This window comes from Oncorhynchus gorbuscha, linkage group LG03 (genome assembly GCF_021184085.1).
Source record: "Oncorhynchus gorbuscha isolate QuinsamMale2020 ecotype Even-year linkage group LG03, OgorEven_v1.0, whole genome shotgun sequence".
Classification (NCBI taxonomy): domain Eukaryota; kingdom Metazoa; phylum Chordata; class Actinopteri; order Salmoniformes; family Salmonidae; genus Oncorhynchus; species Oncorhynchus gorbuscha.
The window spans coordinates 20982901-21002620 of NC_060175.1; the positions used below are offsets into that span (position 1 = coordinate 20982901).

Genomic DNA, 19720 nt, shown 5'->3' on the forward strand with positions numbered 1-19720 from the left:
AAGTTGCATTACAAAAGTATTTCAAAGTGTTTTGTGAAAGTTTATCGTCGACTTAATTTTTAAAAATGAAGTCTCGTTATAAAACTCAGTTTTTTCCTTGATTACACAGTCTTCATAGATCGATATCTTGGCTATATATGGACCGATTTAATCGGAAAAAAAGACCCAATAGTGATGTTTATGGGACATCTAGGAGTGCCAAGAAAGAAGCTCGTCAAAGGTAATGAATGTTTTATATTTTATTTCTGCGTTTTGGGTAGCGCCGGCTACCGCAAAATCTGTCGTTTTAGGTGACGTTCCAGTAATTTGGGGGTGCATGCTATCAGATAATAGCTTCTCATGCTTTCGCCGAAAAGCATTTTACAAATCTGACTTGGTGTATAGATTCACAACGAGTGTAGCTTTAATTCAGTACCTTGAATGTGTTTTTTAATGAAAGTTTGAGTTTTATCAAAAACTATACGCGGCGCCCTTGAAATTTCCGCTGATTTGATCCCCGCAGAGGGAGCTAGTCGCTAACAAGTTCAGTACAACAGCTTATAACTGTGCTAACATAGTTGCAAAAGGGTTTTCTCATGCTCAATTAGCCTTTTTTTAAATTATAAACTTGGATTAGCTAACACAACGTGTCATTGGAACACAGGAGGGATGGTTGCTGATATTGGGCCTCTGTATGCATACGTAGATATTCCATGAAAAATCTGCCGTTTCCAGCTACAATAGTCATTTACAATATTAACTATGTCTACACTGTATTGCTAATCAATTTTTTAATGGACAAAAAAATGTGCTTTCAAAAACAAGGACATTCACAAGTGACCCCAAACTTTTGAACGGTAGTGTACATGCACCAGCAGGAGTGAAGTTGAAGTCTGGCTGTTTACTTGTCCTTCACGAGTCATAACCCATTTTGGAAGGGAGACTTGAAATACATACACACACACCCCACACCACACACACACACCACACACACACACACACACGTATATGTATGTGTATGTATATACACACACACACACACACACACACACGTATATATACACACACACACATATATATATATACACACACACACACACACACACACACACACACACACACACACACACACACACACACGTATATATATATATACATACATACACACACACACATGTATATATATGTATGTATATATATGTGTGTGTATATATACATATATATGTATATATATACATGCATACACACACACACGTATGTGTGTATGTATATATATGTGTGTGTGTATATATATAATTAATATATAATTAGTTTGAAGCTATGATTACGCAATGAGGCTATGAAATGCGTAAAAAGACGTCACAATGCTGTAGACACCTTGGGGAATACGTAGAAAGAGTACCTATGATAAATTACAGGCCTCATCTTTTTAAGTGGGAGAACTTGCACAATTGGTGGCTGACTAAATACTTTTTTGCCCCTGTGTGTGTGTGTGTGTGTGTGTGTATTTATATTACACATCTCCCAAAAATATAAACATACACTTAAAAAAATATATACTTTTTTTCCCTGCAACCCCTCCCACCCCCCAAAAAATGGAGTAAACTAATAAACAGTAACACTTTGGCTTCTACCTTCAGATTATACATATTTTAGACACAATAGTTATATATTGGTTGTTTTTAGTCCTTCTATTTCTGATGCGCATCCAGTTTGATTTCTATTTGTAACTGCCATTTCACAACATTTCTGAACCTTTATACATTTTTCAAACCCTGTATGTTTTACAATGGTTATCTTGTTATAAGTCCCAGCCTTCTACCTTTCTATTCTCATAGCTACTACAGATTGTAAATTAAATATACATTTTTGCTAAATTAATGATCATATTAATGATCGATTGACTGACTTTTCAAATCACCCAGTATTGTTACATGCAGCGTTTAGTTTTTGGTAAGTGTTGCAATTCTTCAGCCATTCCCGGACCTGTGACCAAAAACGAGCTACATATGGACAGTACCAAAATAAATGATCTAATGACTCTGCCTCCTTGCAGAAACATCTGCAGAGCTGGGAAGATTGTATCATTCTATTGGTTGCAAGAATTTTGTATAATTTAAATTTAGAAGTTTTGAATCCGACGTTGTTTTGCGTGTCAATTCAATGTGCCATGGAATTGGTACGTCAAAAATCGCACAGTATTACATAGAACCATGACTACATGAAACTCTACTACACTACATGGAACTCTACTACACATCAAGTAACTTGTGCCAGTAGTAAAATTTGATTTTAAAATGAGAATACACCTTATGGAACAGCAGGGACTGTGAAGCAACACAAATGGACACATGCATACAAACGCATGATAACATACGCACTATACACAAATGTACACACAGATTTGGTGTTATAGATATGTGAGAGTAGAGGCCTGAGGGCATTTTTAAAATGTATAATTTCCTTTATTTTGCTGGACCCCAGGAAAAGTGCCTTGGCAGCAGCTAATGGGGATCCATAATAAATACAAATACAGCCAAAGGGTGGGCTGGCTGGCTGGCTAGCTAAAGTACTCATTATGCATTATATTATGGCCAGCGCTAATTACTGGCAAACTATTTAGGGATATTTTGGTAATGAGGCCATTTTATCTACTTCTCCAGAGTACGATGAACTCGTGCATAACATTTTTGTGTCTGTCCGGTATGAAGGATGTTAGAGGTAGTTTCTGGAAGCCTATGGGTATCTACTAGCATGTTCGAAACTACCTAGAACTTCTTTCATACTGGATATTGAGACACAAATGGTATACAAAGTTTATCAGACTCGAGGGAAGTAGATAAAGGGCCTCATTGCCAAAATCCCACTATCCCTTTATTGACTTTAAAAATGGGCTAACCAAGGCTAAATCTTAATCATTCATTGGATTTATATAGTGCTTTTCTGTAACTTTACATGGTAGGGAGAAACTCCCCTCATCCACCACCAATGTGTAGCACCCGCCGGTGTGATGCACGGCAAGCATTTTTGTCAGAACGCTCACCACACATCCGCTCTCAGGTGGAGAGAAGTGAGATTCCAATTAGGAATGACGTTAGGTTGGGAACTTATCGTATGAGTGTTGACCCCATGGTCATTGATAAGTGCCATTTTTATGACCACAGATTCAGGACACCCGTTTAATGTTCCATCCGAAAGACTGCACCCTATGCAGGGCAATGTCCCCTTCACTTCCCTAGGGCATTGGGATATCCTTAGACCAGAGACTGCCCCCTACTGGCCCTCCAACACCACTTCCAGCAGCAGCTGGTCTCCCAACCAGGACCGACCCTGCTTGGCTTAAGAAGCAAGCCAGCAGTGGGATGCAGGATTGTATGCTGCTGGTGTGTTCTGTTGATGGTGTATTTATTTATTTTTCCATTTATACCTCGTAATTATTTTAATTTGTTTCTCTCTGCATTATTGGGTAAGGCCCGAAAGTAACATTAGATGATTTATTGACTTTGCTTAGCTTGGTTACAGCTGTCCAGGGAGGCAGACTAACAAAACAAGCATTCTGTACAGTTCAAGGCATTGTGTTTTATGAACCAAACCAAACACAGCGCCGGAACATTGAGCGGTCAAGCAACAAAAAAAAAAACATTCATGAATGGCTCTCAACACTGCATATCAGGTAACATTATGGAGTCTAATTTCTTTGTATGTGTCACCCTGCAGCACAGCCCAAACTACCAGGTGGAGAAGCAGCGCTGCGAGTACCTGCACAACAAGCTGGCCCACATCAAGCGCCTCATCGCTGACTTTGACCAGCGCAGTTCCCAATCCTGGAGCTAGAGCAACAGTTTCAAGACCACACAGGTTGAAGGGGTGTGCGGAGCAAGGGGGTTTCAACTGGCTTTTATTTATTCAGACCCCCCTGTCTCTGCTGCCACCCCCTTCTCGTAATGGTTTCTCCTGAAGCTCCTCTTCAATTATACAACTCTGGACTAGAGGAAGGGAACTACATGCGTGTGGGGGTAGGGGGATACTTAACACTTCTAGCCTTTGAAGGACTTTATCCAAAAATATAAACTTATTTTTGAAAGCAGAGAAAATATTATACTTGTATTTAAGTTTTAAAAAATATATATTTATTTTGGACTGTTCAGTTGTGTTTGTGTGTGGTCCACACATGATTTATTGTTTAAAAAGTTAATATTTTCCGAAAGCAATGCAAAAAACATGGGCCTTATGTGTTTGACTTTCTGAAGCCATTTTGCACACGAGAGAAGATTCCGAGTGGCTCAGTGGTCTAAGACACTGCATCTCAGTGCTAGAGGTGTCACTACAGACACTGGTTCAAATCTAGGCTGTATCGCAACTGGCCTTGCTTGAGTCCCATAGGGCGGAGCACAATTGGCCCAGCGTCGTCCGGGTTTGGCCGGTGTAAGCCGTCAATGTAAATAAGAATTTGTTATTAACTGACTTGCCTAGTTAAAAAGAAAATCCAACGTATCGTCCCAATTGTCAGCAGTTGCTCATCTTCCCTTCACCCTCTTCCTTCATGGTGAAGTAGATGGAGAGGAATCCACTTTAGACCATTGAGACGCAACACCAATATGGGTTATAAGGGCCATGGGGGGGTTACATTTAGGAGGATCATACTCTGATAGCAGGGGGGCGCTACCTTGCGCAACATCAGTGTTTCTGCTCTCTGTGCAAAAGGGTGCCTTAAGGTGTTAGTTTACATGGGGGAATTACAACCACCTGGCTACAGGTCTCACACACCAGCATGAGGTGTCTGTCTGGGGGGGGGTGTGTCAAAGAAGGAATAAAGGTCAGGGAGGCTATGTAAAATGGGGGGAGTAAGATTCGGGGGGAACCCGGGAGAGTGAGAAAATAGCTAGGTTTCCATCCAATTCATGACTGATTTTCATGCAAATATTATAAAATCGTTGGATAAAAGTCTGTGTGATGACGTAGTGCACATTTAAAAAAAGTTATTGGTCTCCATCGCATTTTCAACTACTGATGGTTTTGTAAGAGAAATGTTGTGTTTTATAGAGCGACTGTGCCCACTGGCAGTGGCATGTGCGCTCCAGCCAACAGCTCCTGGTGCAGTGCTAGTAGTGGCATGCTAGTAATGGCATATAGTAGGCTACCTACATGAGAGCGTTTTTATTATTTTAATTTGTCAAATGGCAGCCAAGCATCTATCATTATGTTACTAGAATAGACCCTCAATATTTATTGGAAAAGAGCATCAAGCTCATCACTGCACTTTCACCACCCTGTGAAGTAAATACCTTATTTAATCTGTAGCATAAACTGTATGCTTTCCCGAGGTGTAGTGGGAGGACCACATGATATGATTGTGTGACTCCCAAGTTTACATCAATGGTTATTATATCAATATTTGCGTGTAAAGTCAACTGCCATTTCTCGCATCATTAATTTTATTGAAACAAAAAGAAAAAACAAATAGAAAAAAGGGGGGAAAAGCTGCTGTAGTCTGTTGTTGTTTGACTAGCCAGAGCACTCAGGATCAACCTGGCTAAAGTTAGTGTTTTTAATTGGGGGGCTGTTCTAGAGTGTTTTTAATTGGGGGGCTGTTCTAGAGTGTTTTTAATTGGGGGGCTGTTCTAGAGTAGCCAATCTCTGGAAGGACTAGAGCATTGACTCGCCAGTTTATTTAAAGGAAAACGGGCTGTTTGATAAATTAATGCATCTATACCAGAGGACAAATCTGTATTACAAAGACAAATGTATTCTTTTCTCCTTGATTCCAGTTTTGTCAGTGCAGCAGAACTATGGAAGAACTGCGAATAGCATTTCTGTTTTAGTTTTTGAATTCAACTCATGCTGATTTAGTTTGACAGACAGATGAATGCATGGATTAAGGATGAAAATTTCATGATATCATTAATAAACAAGGTCTTGAGCTCAAGGGAAATATTATGTTTACAAACCTGTGTTAGAATGTTTGTCTCCAAAAAGTGAAATACTGTTCTGGTATATATCTACATTACTGGTTCAGCCTTTTATTTATGAGGCACTGATACTGGAGACTGGATATAAAATGTGTTCCCTGGAAGATGACATTTCTGTTTTGGGGTAACATTCTAGTACTTATTTTAACTTTTTTCTCTCTGCTTTCCAATTTGGGGGGGAAGGGGGGGGGGGGACAAATCCAAAATTGTAAGTAAGAAACTGAGGATTATGCACTCTTGCTGCAGAGACTCATCCAACGGAAGCCCCAATGATGTAAGGTCTGATAGTACTGTCATATGATTGGGGCTTCCGTTGGATGGGTCTCTGCAGCGGAGGTAGTGTCACTTTTTTTAAACAGGAAGGCCCTCTTCAGTCACAATTCAAACTTTGCAGGGACCATGAGCTCAACATGTTTTAGAGGGATTTGTAGACATGAAAAATACTTCTTTGGAGATCTCTGAAGCATCTTGACACTCATGAGTCCCAGCAGACTACTACAGTACAGGGTCCACTCCCAGCAAAATGGTGACTTTGGAGTTCAGCAGTCTTACTGAGAAGTTGTAAAGGGCAAACAAGTGTTTAAAAGACATCTCAATGTTTTGGTGTGAAAGATGACTGTGAAGGAGTACTGATCCTGCCCACCTGAAAATGCATTAAATCTGTAAAATAAAAGTCAACTTGGCTTTACATTTAAGATTGTAGACTTTCTTTTCAGTTGTAAGCCATCTGCATATTCGTGTGATTATGGGCCTTGACCCCTGGTTAAGAGTTCTGTATGAATGCAACCCATGGTTATGAAGTTGTGATTGGAAGCTTTGGAATGTTTGATCATTTTGGCTACTGAGACTTCACATTTGTTCCATCATGATTAGTGTGAAAAATCATACTGTTTTAATATACTTGTCATGGAATGAAGAGTTACATTTCTGGTTAGAATTGTAGACTGTGAAACAGCAGCAAACTGGAGTCCCTTTGGCTTAATCTGTGCTAAGGTATGCAGATACTGCACTAGTGCACGCATGGAAAGTTTTTTTTTTTTGAATAGTTACAAGCGACTTTGGTTTTACAGGGATTTTTGGGGGGTTGGCCTTAATGTCCTTAATATTTTCACACATGCAATGCATGCATGTTTGAGGGATTTTAAATTCTAGGACTGAGAAAATAATTTTCCATAATATATTTCACTTAACTATTGTAACTAAGTTGGTTCAGTGAACCACAGGATGAGTAACCTTGCCTGAAGATGTGCCTACAGGCTTTAGCGCTACGGCCTAGCAGACTTATGACACAACTGACCCGGGTTCAAATCCAGCCAGTCACATTGGTGCAGCGACTGATGGTTGATTCTGAGGTGGTCAAAGGAGGGTGAATTGTAGCAGAGGTAGTTTGGTGAACCACCCTCTTGAGTAACCAACCTTTCCTGAGATCTGAGGACTTGCGTTAGTTCCCGTAACACAACCTTGTGCAGATGAGATGGGTACAAACCCAGTCAGTCACGCTATCAAATACAGTGTACAAAACATTATGAACACCTGCTTTTTCCATGACAGACTGACCTGGTGAATCCAGGTGAAGGCTATGATCCCTTATTGATTTCACTTAAATCATTTTCAATCTGTGTAGATGAAGGGGAGGAAGGATTTTTAAGCCGTGACATGGATTGTGTGTGTGCCATTCAGAGTGTGAATGGGCAAGCCAAAATATTTAAGTGCCTTTGAATGGGGTATGGTGGTAGTAGGTGCCAGGTGCACCAGTTAGGGTCAAGAACTGCTACGCTGCTGGGTTTTTCACACACAACAGTTTCCGATGTGTTTCAACAATGGTCCATCACCCAAAGGACATCCAGCCAACTTGACACAACTGTGGGAAGCGTTGGCGTCAACATGGGCCATGATTCCTGTGAATTGCTTTCGACACCTTGACGAAATGAGGCTGTTCTGAGTGCAAAAGGGAGGGTGGATGCAACTCGATATTGGGAAAGTGTTCTTAATGTTTTGTACAGTCTTTAAAAAAATAATTATTCCTTATGGCAGCAGCGGTGGCCAACCCTGCTCTAACACACACCAGGAGTGTGCAATGCTCTCATCAAGGGAAAAGGGTGGATACTTTTTTGGTTACATTATTGCCATACAGTATGTTATTTCATAATTTTGATATCTTCACTATTAATCTGCACTGTATAAAATAGTTTTAAAAAATAAACCCTTGAATGATAAGGTGTGTCCAAACTTTTGACTTACTGTACACGCCTAACATGTAAATAGGAAGTAAATCAATCTTTCGGGATAGTGAAGCCTTATGACTGCATCTGCCTACATTAGATGTGGTTGAATGATCTACAGTGCCTTGCGAAAGTATTCGGCCCCCTTGAACTTTGCGACCTTTTGCCACATTTCAGGCTTCAAACATAAAGATATAAAACTGTATATTTTTGTGAAGAATCAACAAGTGGGACACAATCATGAAGTGGAACAACATTTATTGGATATTTCAAACTTTTTTAACAAATCAAAAACTGAAAAATTGGGCGTGCAAAATTATTCAGCCCCTTTACTTTCAGTGCAGCAAACTCTCCAGAAGTTCAGTGAGGATCTCTGAATGATCCAATGTTGACCTAAATGACTAATGATGATAAATACAATCCACCTGTGTGTAATCAAGTCTCCGTATAAATGCACCTGCACTGTGATAGTCTCAGAGGTCTGTTAAAAGCGCAGAGAGCATCATGAAGAACAAGGAACACACCAGGCAGGTCCGAGATACTGTTGTGAAGAAGTTTAAAGCCGGATTTGGATACAAAAAGATTTCCCAAGCTTTAAACATCTCAAGGAGCACTGCAAGCGATAATATTGAAATGGAAGGAGTATCAGACCACTGCAAATCTACCAAGAACTGGCCGTCCTTCTAAACTTTCAGCTCATACAAGGAGAAGACTGATCAGAGATGCAGCCAAGAGGCCCATGATCACTCTGGATGAACTGCAGAGATCTACAGCTGAGGTGGGAGACTCTGTCCATAGGACAACAATCAGTTGTATATTGCACAAATCTGGCCTTTATGGAAGAGTGACAAGAAGAAAGCCATTTCTTAAAGATATCCATAAAGTGTCATTTAAAGTTTGCCACAAGCCACCTGGGAGACACACCAAATTGAACTTTTTGGCAACAATGCAAAACGTTATGTTTGGCATAAAAGCAACACCCTGAACACACCATCCCCACTGTCAAACATGGTGGTGGCAGAATCATGGTTTGGGCCTGCTTTTCTTCAGCAGGAACAGGGAAGATGGTTAAAATTGATGGGAAGATGGATGGAGCCAAATACAGGACCATTCTGGAAGAAAACCTGATGGAGTCTGCAAAAGACCTGAGACTGGGACGGAGATTTGTCTTCCAACAAGACAATGATCCAAAACATAAAGCAAAATCTACAATGGAATGGTTCAAAAATAAACATATCCAGGTGTTAGAATGGCCAAGTCAAAGTCCAGACCTGAATCCAATCGAGAATCTGTGGAAAGGACTGAACTGCTGTTGTTACGGATCCAGTTATCCTGTGTGTGTGTTTCTTTTCTCACCTTCTCCCCTCACAGGTGAAAACCATCACTCCCCAATCAATCATCAATCAGAAGACACACCTCCTCCTATTTCCTGACCTATCACAGTTCCTTCCCCATGGTTTAAAAACCCCATCATTTGTTTGTTCTAGCTCAGCTCAGCTCAGCTCAAAGCTCAGCTCAATCTCTCTGTAAATGCCATGTCTGTAGGTCTCTGTGTTTCACTCTTGCTTTGTGTCTTAACCTCTCTTTTGTTTAAAGCACCTTCATAGCACTTTGTCATCACCTGTGAGTATTGTTTTTGGTTATGGTGTTTGTTTGTTTGCTGGTGGGAAAAAGGGGGAAACCAAGACAAGTCGCCCATGGGCATACACTACCCGTAGGTGAACTTTGTTAAATACACTAGTTAGAACTGGGCGGGCGGACCACCCACTGTATTTTTGGTTAGTTAGTTGTTGTTAAAGTAGGCTAGTCTAGCTTAGGGGTGTGTTTTTGTATATTTATTGTTTCTTTCCTTGGGTCCAGCTCAGCCCCCTTTCCTGCTCCCCCCATTACCGTGTGTTTATAAATAAACCTAGAGTTTGACGGTAGATTTCTGTTGTCGTGGTTATTTCGTGCACACTTTTACTTTGTCACAATAATAATTTGCATGAGTTATGTTACTGGTCTCATTACCATCCCCCCTAGACTGTCGGGCCAAAAGGGATTCATAACAGCTGTTCACAAATCCTCTCCATCCAAACTCACTGAGCTCGAGCTGTTTTGCAAGGAGGAATGGGAAAAAAATTCAGTCTCTCGATGTGCAAAACTGATAGAGACATACCCCAAGCAACTTACAGCTGTAATCGCAGCAAAAGGTGGCGCTACAAAGTATTAACTTAAGGGGGCTGAATAATTTTGCATGCCCAATTTTTCAGTTTTTGATTTGTTAAAAAAGTTTGAAATATACAATGTCGTTCCACTTCATGATTGTGTCCCACTTGTTGTTGTTTCTTCACAAAAAAATACAGTTTTATATCTTTATGTTTGAAGCCTGAAATGTGGCAAAAGGTTGCAAAGTTCAAGGGGGCCGAATACTTTCGCAAGGCACTGTATGTTTTTTTTTTTACACGGATAAAAAAAAATTGATAACATAATTGCTATTTCGGTGTTCTGCTTGGGTCGAAAAAATGACAGGGTATCAAAAATAATACCACGCTGCAGTTTTAAAATGTGGGATATCCACTATACCGAAGTTTACTGATCAATTGCTTGCCTGAGCGTTTCATATAACATTTCCAAGACATTCGTTTTTGTCTTTAACCAACGTCAGAATGGCACTGGAATTTGTGGAAACTAAATTTAGGGGAGACAAAGTTATAATATTTATATTTCTTATTCGACACTCCTGGTGTGTGTTAGAGCAGGGTTGGCCACCGCTGCTGCCATAAGGAATAATGATTTTTTTTTTTAAAGACTGTACAAAACATTAAGAACACTTTCCCAATATTGAGTTGCATTCAAAGCTGGGCATTTAGAATTTATTGACATCACAGGACGGAGAGATATGAGCAGTTTACAGGACTACTTTTTGGAGATAACTGGGGCTCGGACGGTGAGTTTCTTATTCGAGTGTTGGCAGTATTTCAATACCTTATTAATTTGTGTGCACAATACTGCATGCAAATTTGTATCTAGACAGTTGCGGCGAGTTCAAATATAGATGTCGCTCATGTAACAGTAGAACTTTAGACCGTCCCCTTGCCCATACTCTGGTGCGAACCAGCGACCCTCTGCACACATCAACAGTCACCCACGAAGCATCGTTACCCATCGCTCCACAAAAAAGCCACGGCCCTTGCAGAGCAAGGGGAACCACTACTTCAAGGTCTCAGAGCAGGTGATTGAAACAGCGCGCACCACCGCTGACTAGCTAGTCGTTTCACATTGGTTACACTCTATTTAAGCTTTTTGAGAAGTGCTCTTTGGAGTTTATGACGAGCGTAATAACTCGACGTCTCCACTTTTTGCAATGTCATTTGTATTGTCGTTCCAACAATAAGCAGACAAATATTGTACATGTTCATTTTCTTGTTTGTGTTTTGATCAGCCATCTCAATGACAACGCAATCCATGAAAGTTGATTGGCTTGAAGCTCAAACTATTCATATTCATTTCGCTAGCCCTCATCCCTGAATTCTGAATCTGTAAAGAAGGTAGCATTTTGCTCATGCACAGCTTCACATTCACCTGACCTCAAGTGAATTGTCCTGCTTGCATGGATACATTACACAGTAATTTGAAATATTGATTTCAGTCTGTTACATATCCCATCAACAATGAATAGGGCAGCGATCATCAAACACAGATGTACAGTATTATGCCGAACATGATAGATTTGTTCTAGTCCTCTAAGTTTCATTTTTGGTTAATGCTGGCCAGTTGATGGACATCATGAGTATTCCGCATCTCAAATACTTTACATGACCTAAGAAATACTGGCTCTGCTTTTGCGATTCTTAATGATATTTTGCTGTGTGTGTTTGTTGATCCCACAGGTTTTTATCGGTGAGGAATGTGTGAGAGGGTGCAGTGATGTGGCAGAGCTGGATGAGAGTGGGAAACTGGAGGGGATGCTGCAGTCCATTGGCGCTCTGTAGTGATGCACACACACTACCCCAGGTATGTGCACAGACACACACAAAAGGGAGTGAGGAGAGGGAAGCGCAAAGGATTAATTTGTAGAGTTGGAAGGTGGGAAGAGAGTATGAGGGAGTCATTTGTCTCTTTGGGAGGCGCCCAGACTGGGTGGAGCCGAGGTGGTGCTTCAGGAGGCTGGAGACCAGAGTTCAGGACCGGGACCAGAGAACCACATCACCTGCTGGCCAAACAGGTCCTCTACAACCACCTTGAGACTACACATAGCCTAAGGCCCTAATGTAGATTTAAATAATATTTCTGTCCTTGTAGTTTTCACTTTTTGGCTCAGGATTGCCAACAGATGCAAAACTTCTGTATATTTTCTTTGTCATAAGCTTCCACCAAGGTACAGCATATGGATATTCTTCCTCAATAACTGAATAAAAAATGCATGGGTTGAATTATTGGTAGCATAGGTCTAGCCCTCCCCCTTCAGAGCAAATGTGAGATTAGTGAGTCTGGCAACGCAAGATTAGATTGTTTGCAATGCATGTGTCATATGCAGTATACAAGGCAGAAGGAAGTGAAGAGTGAAACAAGCTCTTTTACCTGCATCAAGGTATCCCTCAGCCTCTGTGCTTCTATGATTTTCATCTATTAGATTAAATCAAATTCATCACAACATGCATTTTCAGGATGCACAGCCCACATAGGCTTATAAGACACTGTATTTAATGTAGCAAAATAAATATTTGTATATGCATAGAGATCCCTATGTACAGAATGTCTAATATTCACCAGTTGAGCTGTCAGTCACAACTGCTGCCATGGGCGGATTGGTTGTCTGGCAATTCTGGGCTGGTCGAAATTCACAAAAAAAGAAACACACACACACACACACACACACAGTTGAAGTCGTAAGTTTACATACACCTTAGCCAAATACATTTGAACTCAGTTTTTCACAATTCCTGACATTTAATCCTTGTACAAATTCCTTGTCTTAAATTCCTTGTCTTAGGTCAGTTAGGATCACGATTTTATTTCTTTCACCACCTTCCCAGTGGGTCAGAAGTTAACATACACTCAATTCATATTTGGTAGCATTGCCTATAAATTGTTTAACTTGGATCAAACGTTTCAGGTAGCCTTCCACAAGCTTCCCACAATAAGTTGGGTGAATTTTGGCCCATTCCTCCTGACAGAACTGATATAACTGAGTCAAGTTTATAGGCCTTCTTACTCGCACATGCTTTTTCAGTTCTGCCCACAAATTTTCTTTAAGATTGAGGTCAGGGCTTTGTGATGGCCACTCCAATACCTTGACTTTGCTGTCCTTAAGTCATTTTTCCACAACTTTGGAAGTATGCTTGGGTTCATTGTCCCATTTGGAAGACCCATTTGCGACCAAGCTTTAACTTCCTGACCGATATCTTGAGATGTTGCTTCAATCGTCTAAGATTCCCAAAGATTGGAAAGCTGCCGCGGTCATCCCCCTCTTCAAAGGGGGAGACACTCTAGACCCAAACTTCTGCAGACCTATATCTATCCTACCCTGCCTTTCTAAGGTCTTCGAAAGCCAAGTTAACAAACAGATTACCGACCATTTTAAATCCCACCGTACCTTCTCCTCTATGCAATCTGGTTTCAGAGCTGGTCATGGGTGCACCTCAGCCACGCTGAAGGTCCTAAATGATATCATAACCGCCATCGATAAGAGACATTACTGTGCAACCGTATTCATTGACCTGGCCAAGGCTTTCGACTCTGTCAATCACCACATTCTTATCGGCAGACTCAATAGCCTTGGTTTCTCAAATGACTGCCTCGCCTGGTTCACCAACTACTTCTCAGACAGAGTTCAGTGTGTCAAATCGGAGGGTCTGTTGGCCAGACCTCTAGCAGTCTCTATGGGGGTGCTGCAGGGTTTAATTCTCGGGTCGACTCTCTTCTCTGTATTCATCAATAATGTCACTCTTGCTGCTGGTGTTTTTCTGATCCACCTCTACGCAGACGACACCATTCTGTATACCTCTGGCCCTTCTTTGGACACTGTGTTAACTAACCTCCAGACGAGCTTCAATGCCATACAACTCTCCTTCCGTGGCCTCCAACGGCTCTTAAATGCAAGTAAAACTAAATGCATGCTCTTCAACCGATCGCTGCCCGCATCTGCCCGCCCATCCAGCATCACTACTCTGGATGGTTCTGACTTAGAATATGTGGACAACTACAAATACCTAGGTTTTTTGGTAAGACTGTAAACTCTCCTTCAAGACTCACATTAAGCATCTACAATCCAAAATGAAATCTAGAATCGGCTTCCTATTTTCCAACGAAGCATTCTTCACGCATGCTGCCAAACACACCCTCGTAAAAGTCACCATCCTACCGATCCTTGACTTCGGCGATGTCATTTACAAAATAGCCTCCAACATTCTACTCAACAAATTGGATGCAGTCTATCACAGTGCCATCCGTTTTGTCACCAAAGCCCCATACACTACCCACCACTGCAACATGTATGCGCTCGTTTGCTGGCCCTCGCTTCATACTCGTCGCCAAACCCACTGGCTCCCGGTCATTTACAAGACTCTGCTTGGTAAAGCCCCGCCTTATCTCAGCTCACTGGTCACCATAGCAGCACCCACCCGTAGCACGCGCTCCAGCAGGTATATCTCACTGGTCACCCCCAAAGCCAATTCTTCCTTTTTGCCACCTTTCCTTCCAGTTCTCTGTTGCCAATGACTGGAACGAACTACAAAAATCACTGAAGCTCGAGACTCATATCTCCCTCACTAGCTTTAAGCACCAGCTGTCACAGCAGCTCACAGATCACTGCACTTGTACATAGCCCATCTGTAAATAGCCCATCCAACTACTTCATCCCCATACTGTATTTATTTATTTATCTTGCTCCTTTGTACCCCAGTATCTCTACTTGCACATTTATCTTCTGCACATCTATCACTCCAGTGTTTAATTGCTACATTGTAATTACCTTGCCACCATGGCTTATTATTGCTTTAACTCCCTTATCTTACCTCATTTGCACACACTGTATATTGACTTTTTCTACTGTATTATTGACTGTATGTTTGTTTATTCCATGTGTAACTCTGTTGTATGTGTCGAACTGTTTTGCTTCATCTTGGCCAGGTCGCAGTTGTAAATGAGAACTTTTCTCAACTAGCCTACCTGGTTAAATAAAGGTGAAATAAATAAATAAATATCCACATAAATTTCCTACCTCATGATACCATCTCTTTTGTGAAGTGCACCAGTCCATCTTTGTCCCCATGTGCAATTGCAAACCGTAGTCTGATTTATTATGGCCGTTTTGGAGTAGTGGCTTCATTCAGCAGCATACCACCCTGCATACCACTGCTGGATTGCTTCTGAAGCTAAGCAGGGTTGGTCCTGGTCAGTTCCTGGATGGGAGACCAGATGCTGCTGGAAGTGGTGTTGGAGGGCCATCTTCAAGGACCGTGTCCTTTGCTTTTGTTCTGGGATTGATTTGCACTATTCACACCAAGTACGTTCATCTCTAGGAGACAGAATGCTTCTCCTTCCTGAGCGATATGACAGCAGCATGGTGCTTGTACTTGCGTACTATTGTTTGTACAGATGAATGTGGTACCTTCAGGCGTTTGGAAATTGTTCCCAAGGATGAACCAGACATGTGGATGTCTACAAATTTTTTATTTTTGTGTGATTTTCTTGTCAGCACATTCAACTATGTAAAGAAAAAAGTATTTAATAAGAATATTTCATTCATTCAGATCTAGGATGTGTTATTTTAGTGTTCGCTTTATCTTTTTGAGCCGTATATATATATATACAGTACCAGTCACGTTTGGACACACCTCATTCAAGGGTTTTTCTTTATTTTTACTATTTTCTACATAATAGTGAAGACATCAAACTATGAAATAACATATGGAATCATGTAGTATCCAAAAAATTGTTAAACAAATCCAAATATTTTATATTTGAGATTCTTCAAAGTAGCCACCCTTCGCCTTGATGACAGCTTTGCACACTCTTGGCATTCTCTCAGCCAGCTTCATAAGGAATACTTTTCCAACAGTCTTGAAGGAGTTCCCACACGTGCTGAACACTTGTTAGCTGCTTTTCCTTCGCTCTGCAGTCCAACTCATCCTAAACCATCTCAATTTGGTTGAGGTCGGGTGATTGTGGAGGCCAGGTCATCTGATGCAGCACTCCATCACTCTCCTTCTTGGTCAAATAGCCCTTACACAGCCTGGAGGTGTGTTGGTCATTGTCCTGTTGAAAAACAAATGATAGTCCCACTAAGCGCAAACCAGATGGGATGGCATATTGCTGCAGAATCCTGTGGTAGCCATGCTGGTTAAGTGTGCCTTAAATTCTAAATAAATCACTGACACCAGCAAAGCACCATTATACTACCTCCATGCTTCACTGTGGGAACCACACATGCGGAGATCATCTGTTTACCTACTCTGCGTCTCAAAGACACATCGGTTGGAACCACAATTCTCAAATTTGGACTCACCAGACCAAAGGACAGATTTCCACTGGTCTAATGTCCTTTGCTCATGTTTCTTGGCCAAAGCAAGTCTCTTATTTTATTTATTTAACCTTGATTTAACTAGGCAAGTCAGTTAAGAACAAATTCTTATTTACATTGACAGCCTAGCTAGGAACAGTGAGTTAACTGCCTTGTTCAGGGGCAGAACAACAGATTTTTACCTTGTCAGCTCGGGGATTCGATCTCATTATTAATACCTAGTTACTGGCACAATGCTCTAACCACTAGGCTACCTGCCACCCAAATTATTATTGGTGTCCTTTAGTAGTGGATTCATTGCAGCAATTTGACCACGAAGGCCTGATTCACACAGTCTCCTCAACATCAACTGTTCAGAGATTTCTTACTGAAATTCTGCAAAGCATTTATTTGAGCTGGTAACTCTAATGAACTCTGGGTCTTCCTTTCCTGTGGCAGTCCTCATGAGAGCCAATTTCATCATAGTGCTTGATAGTTTTTGCGATAGCACTTGAAGAAACTTTCAGTTCTAGACAATTTCCCGATTGACTGACCTTCATGTCTTAAAGTAATAATGGACTGTTTTTTTCTCTGCTTATTTGAGCTGTTCTTGCCATAATATGGACTTGGTATTTTACCAAGTAGGGCTATTTTCTGTATACCACCCCTACCTTGTCAAAACAACTGATTGGCTCAAACCCATTAAAAAAGAAAAATTCCACAAATGTATTGTAGCGACCCGCACAGACAGCTGTGTGTTATGTGTTAGGCTAGGAGGTGGTTGTGTTGTACTGACCAGTACCCGGTGTTCGCGGGGTCCGACATGTCAATCAACCTGCTATCTGCCAATCATGGGAATGCCTGGAATGTTCTGATGCCGGGCATCCTGGTGGTTGGCGGAGTGGCGTGGAGGGGGGTTGGGCAGGGGGGTGGAGCATTGGAAGTTAAGACCAGGTTCAGCCTTTGTTCTCTCTCTCTTACGTCTGGGCTTCACAAGAGAAGGTCACGATTGGCTTGTGGGTTATCTGTCATCTATTTGGCGTGTGCTACGGCCCAAACAGTAGCCTGTGTAAAGTCGGTTTAATAAACCGTCAATTCGCAAACTCCAGCCTCTGTCTGGACAATTGTTCATTTATGATCTAGTCAGGTCATTACAGTATCTTTTAACAAGGCACACCTGTTAATTGAAATTCCATGTGACTACCTCATAAAGATGGTTGAGAGAATGCCAAGAGTGTGCAAAGCTGTTATCAAGGCAAAGGGTGGCTACTTTGAAGAATCTCAAATATATTTAACACTTTTGGTTACTACATGATTCCATGTGTTATTTCATAGTTTTGATGTCTTCACTATTATTCTACAATGTAGAAAATAGTCAAAATAAAGTAAAAACCCTTGAATGAGTAGGTGTCCAAACTTTTGACTGGCACTGTAATAGTACATCTATAACCATTTATATTTGATAAGTAGTTAGGAGAGACATCTATAACTGCTCTCATCCTTCTAGATCTATCGGCTGCCATTTATATTTGCAATATAAGCCCTCTCCTAGTTAGGCTTTCTTAAGGTAGCTGCTCTTCCTGACTGCCCGCTCCAATCTGACAACTCCATTGTGTCCTCCTCCCAGATGATCCTGGACAACAGTCGTTCTCAACTAATCTCCTGTAGGTTCATGCTCTACAACATCCGCAGAGTACGACCCTGCCTCACACAGGAAGCGGCGCAGGTCCTAATCCAGGCACTTGTCATCTCCCGTCTGGATTACTGCAACTCGCTGTTGGCTGGGCTCCCTGCCTGTGCCATTAAACCCTTCAACTCATCCAGAACGCCGCAGCCCGTCTGGTGTTCAACCTTCCAAGTTCTCTCACGTCACCCCGCTCCTCCGTTCTCTCCAGTTTACAAGACCATGGTGCTTGCCTACGGAGCTGTGAGGGGAACGGCACCTCAGTACCTCCAGGCTCTGATCAGGCCCTACACCCAAACAAGGGCACTGCGTTCATCCACCTCTGGCCTGCTCGCCTCCCTACCACTGAGGAAGTACAGCTCCCGCTCAGCCCAGTCAAAACTGTTCGCTGCCCTGGCCCCCAATGGTGGAACAAACTTCACGACGCCAGGACAGCGGAGTCAATCACCAGAGATGAAACCCCACCTCTTTTACCTAGGATAGGGTAATCCCCCAGCACTAAGTTTTAGATGCATTGTTGTGGTCCCCTGGTCTTCTGGTACTATTGCTGACTTAAATGTAAATGGAAAGTATGCTTTATCTAATGTGTTTATTCATTTAGCTGAGACAGCTACTATTGCTGTGGGGGTGAGTGCAGTGGAGGTAGGAAGAAAAGAGACACGGGTGTACTGCCAGTTCCCTAATATGTTGGCTCTATATGGAACAGCAATAAACACAGGGAGGTAAGAGGCACAGTTATGGTGGTGAGTTGTATCTCCAGTGGTGCTTTTACATGTTGTATGTGTCTTAAACATGAGCTCAATAAAAAAACGAGGAAGACTTTCACTGGTACAGTAAATGTTGAGAAACGCTGTGTACTGCAGCCATACTCAACGAACGGGGTCAATATAGACCGAGGGTCCCGGCTTAAAAAATGAATACTTTTAACTTGCTGCTGTTGAGAATTGTAATAGTACAATGCACAAGCATTAATTTCTAAATAAATTTGGTAGTGCGTGGGTATATTTCCTCTTATATCATTTATTGACAGAACCTAGAGCTAATTTTAACGTGTCAGCTAAGTAGTGGAACTGGACATTTCTAAGTATTGTAGTTATCATTGCCAGATTACATGCCCAGGGGCCTCAACCCCCAGGAGGCCCACATTGATTTTGTTGAGTCACTCAGGTATCCCAACACACCCAAGACATGGCAAAATGTTTAGAATTGCAGGACATTTGCTTTAAAACTCAAAGATTTTCTCTCTGCCCCATGGCAAAATGTGTAGAATTGCAAGGAATGAGCTTCAAAATGGCAACATTTCTAAAAAAGGGGTGGGAACAGTTTTGTGTCGCAAGGTGTTTTTTTTTCACTGAGCCAATAAATGACAATATATATCCGG

The 19720-nt window shown here is 41.6% G+C and overlaps 1 protein-coding gene across 6 annotated transcripts in view; it reads left to right on the top strand.

The window, feature by feature from the left end:
* ell2 (elongation factor for RNA polymerase II 2) overlaps positions 1–6638 on the top strand; it is a 39621-nt gene extending 32983 nt beyond the window's left edge. For 5 of the 6 annotated variants that reach the window (XM_046339966.1, XM_046339997.1, XM_046339973.1 and 2 more), the window contains one exon: positions 3697–6638. In XM_046339966.1, coding sequence (XP_046195922.1) covers positions 3697–3813 — 117 coding nt within the window. In that variant the 3' untranslated portion in view covers positions 3814–6638. Of the gene's footprint in view, positions 1–3143; positions 3363–3696 lie in introns of all 6 variants that reach the window. The other variant, XR_006837440.1, reaches the window with a different exon arrangement.
* Positions 6639–19720: the final 13082 nt, after the last annotated feature.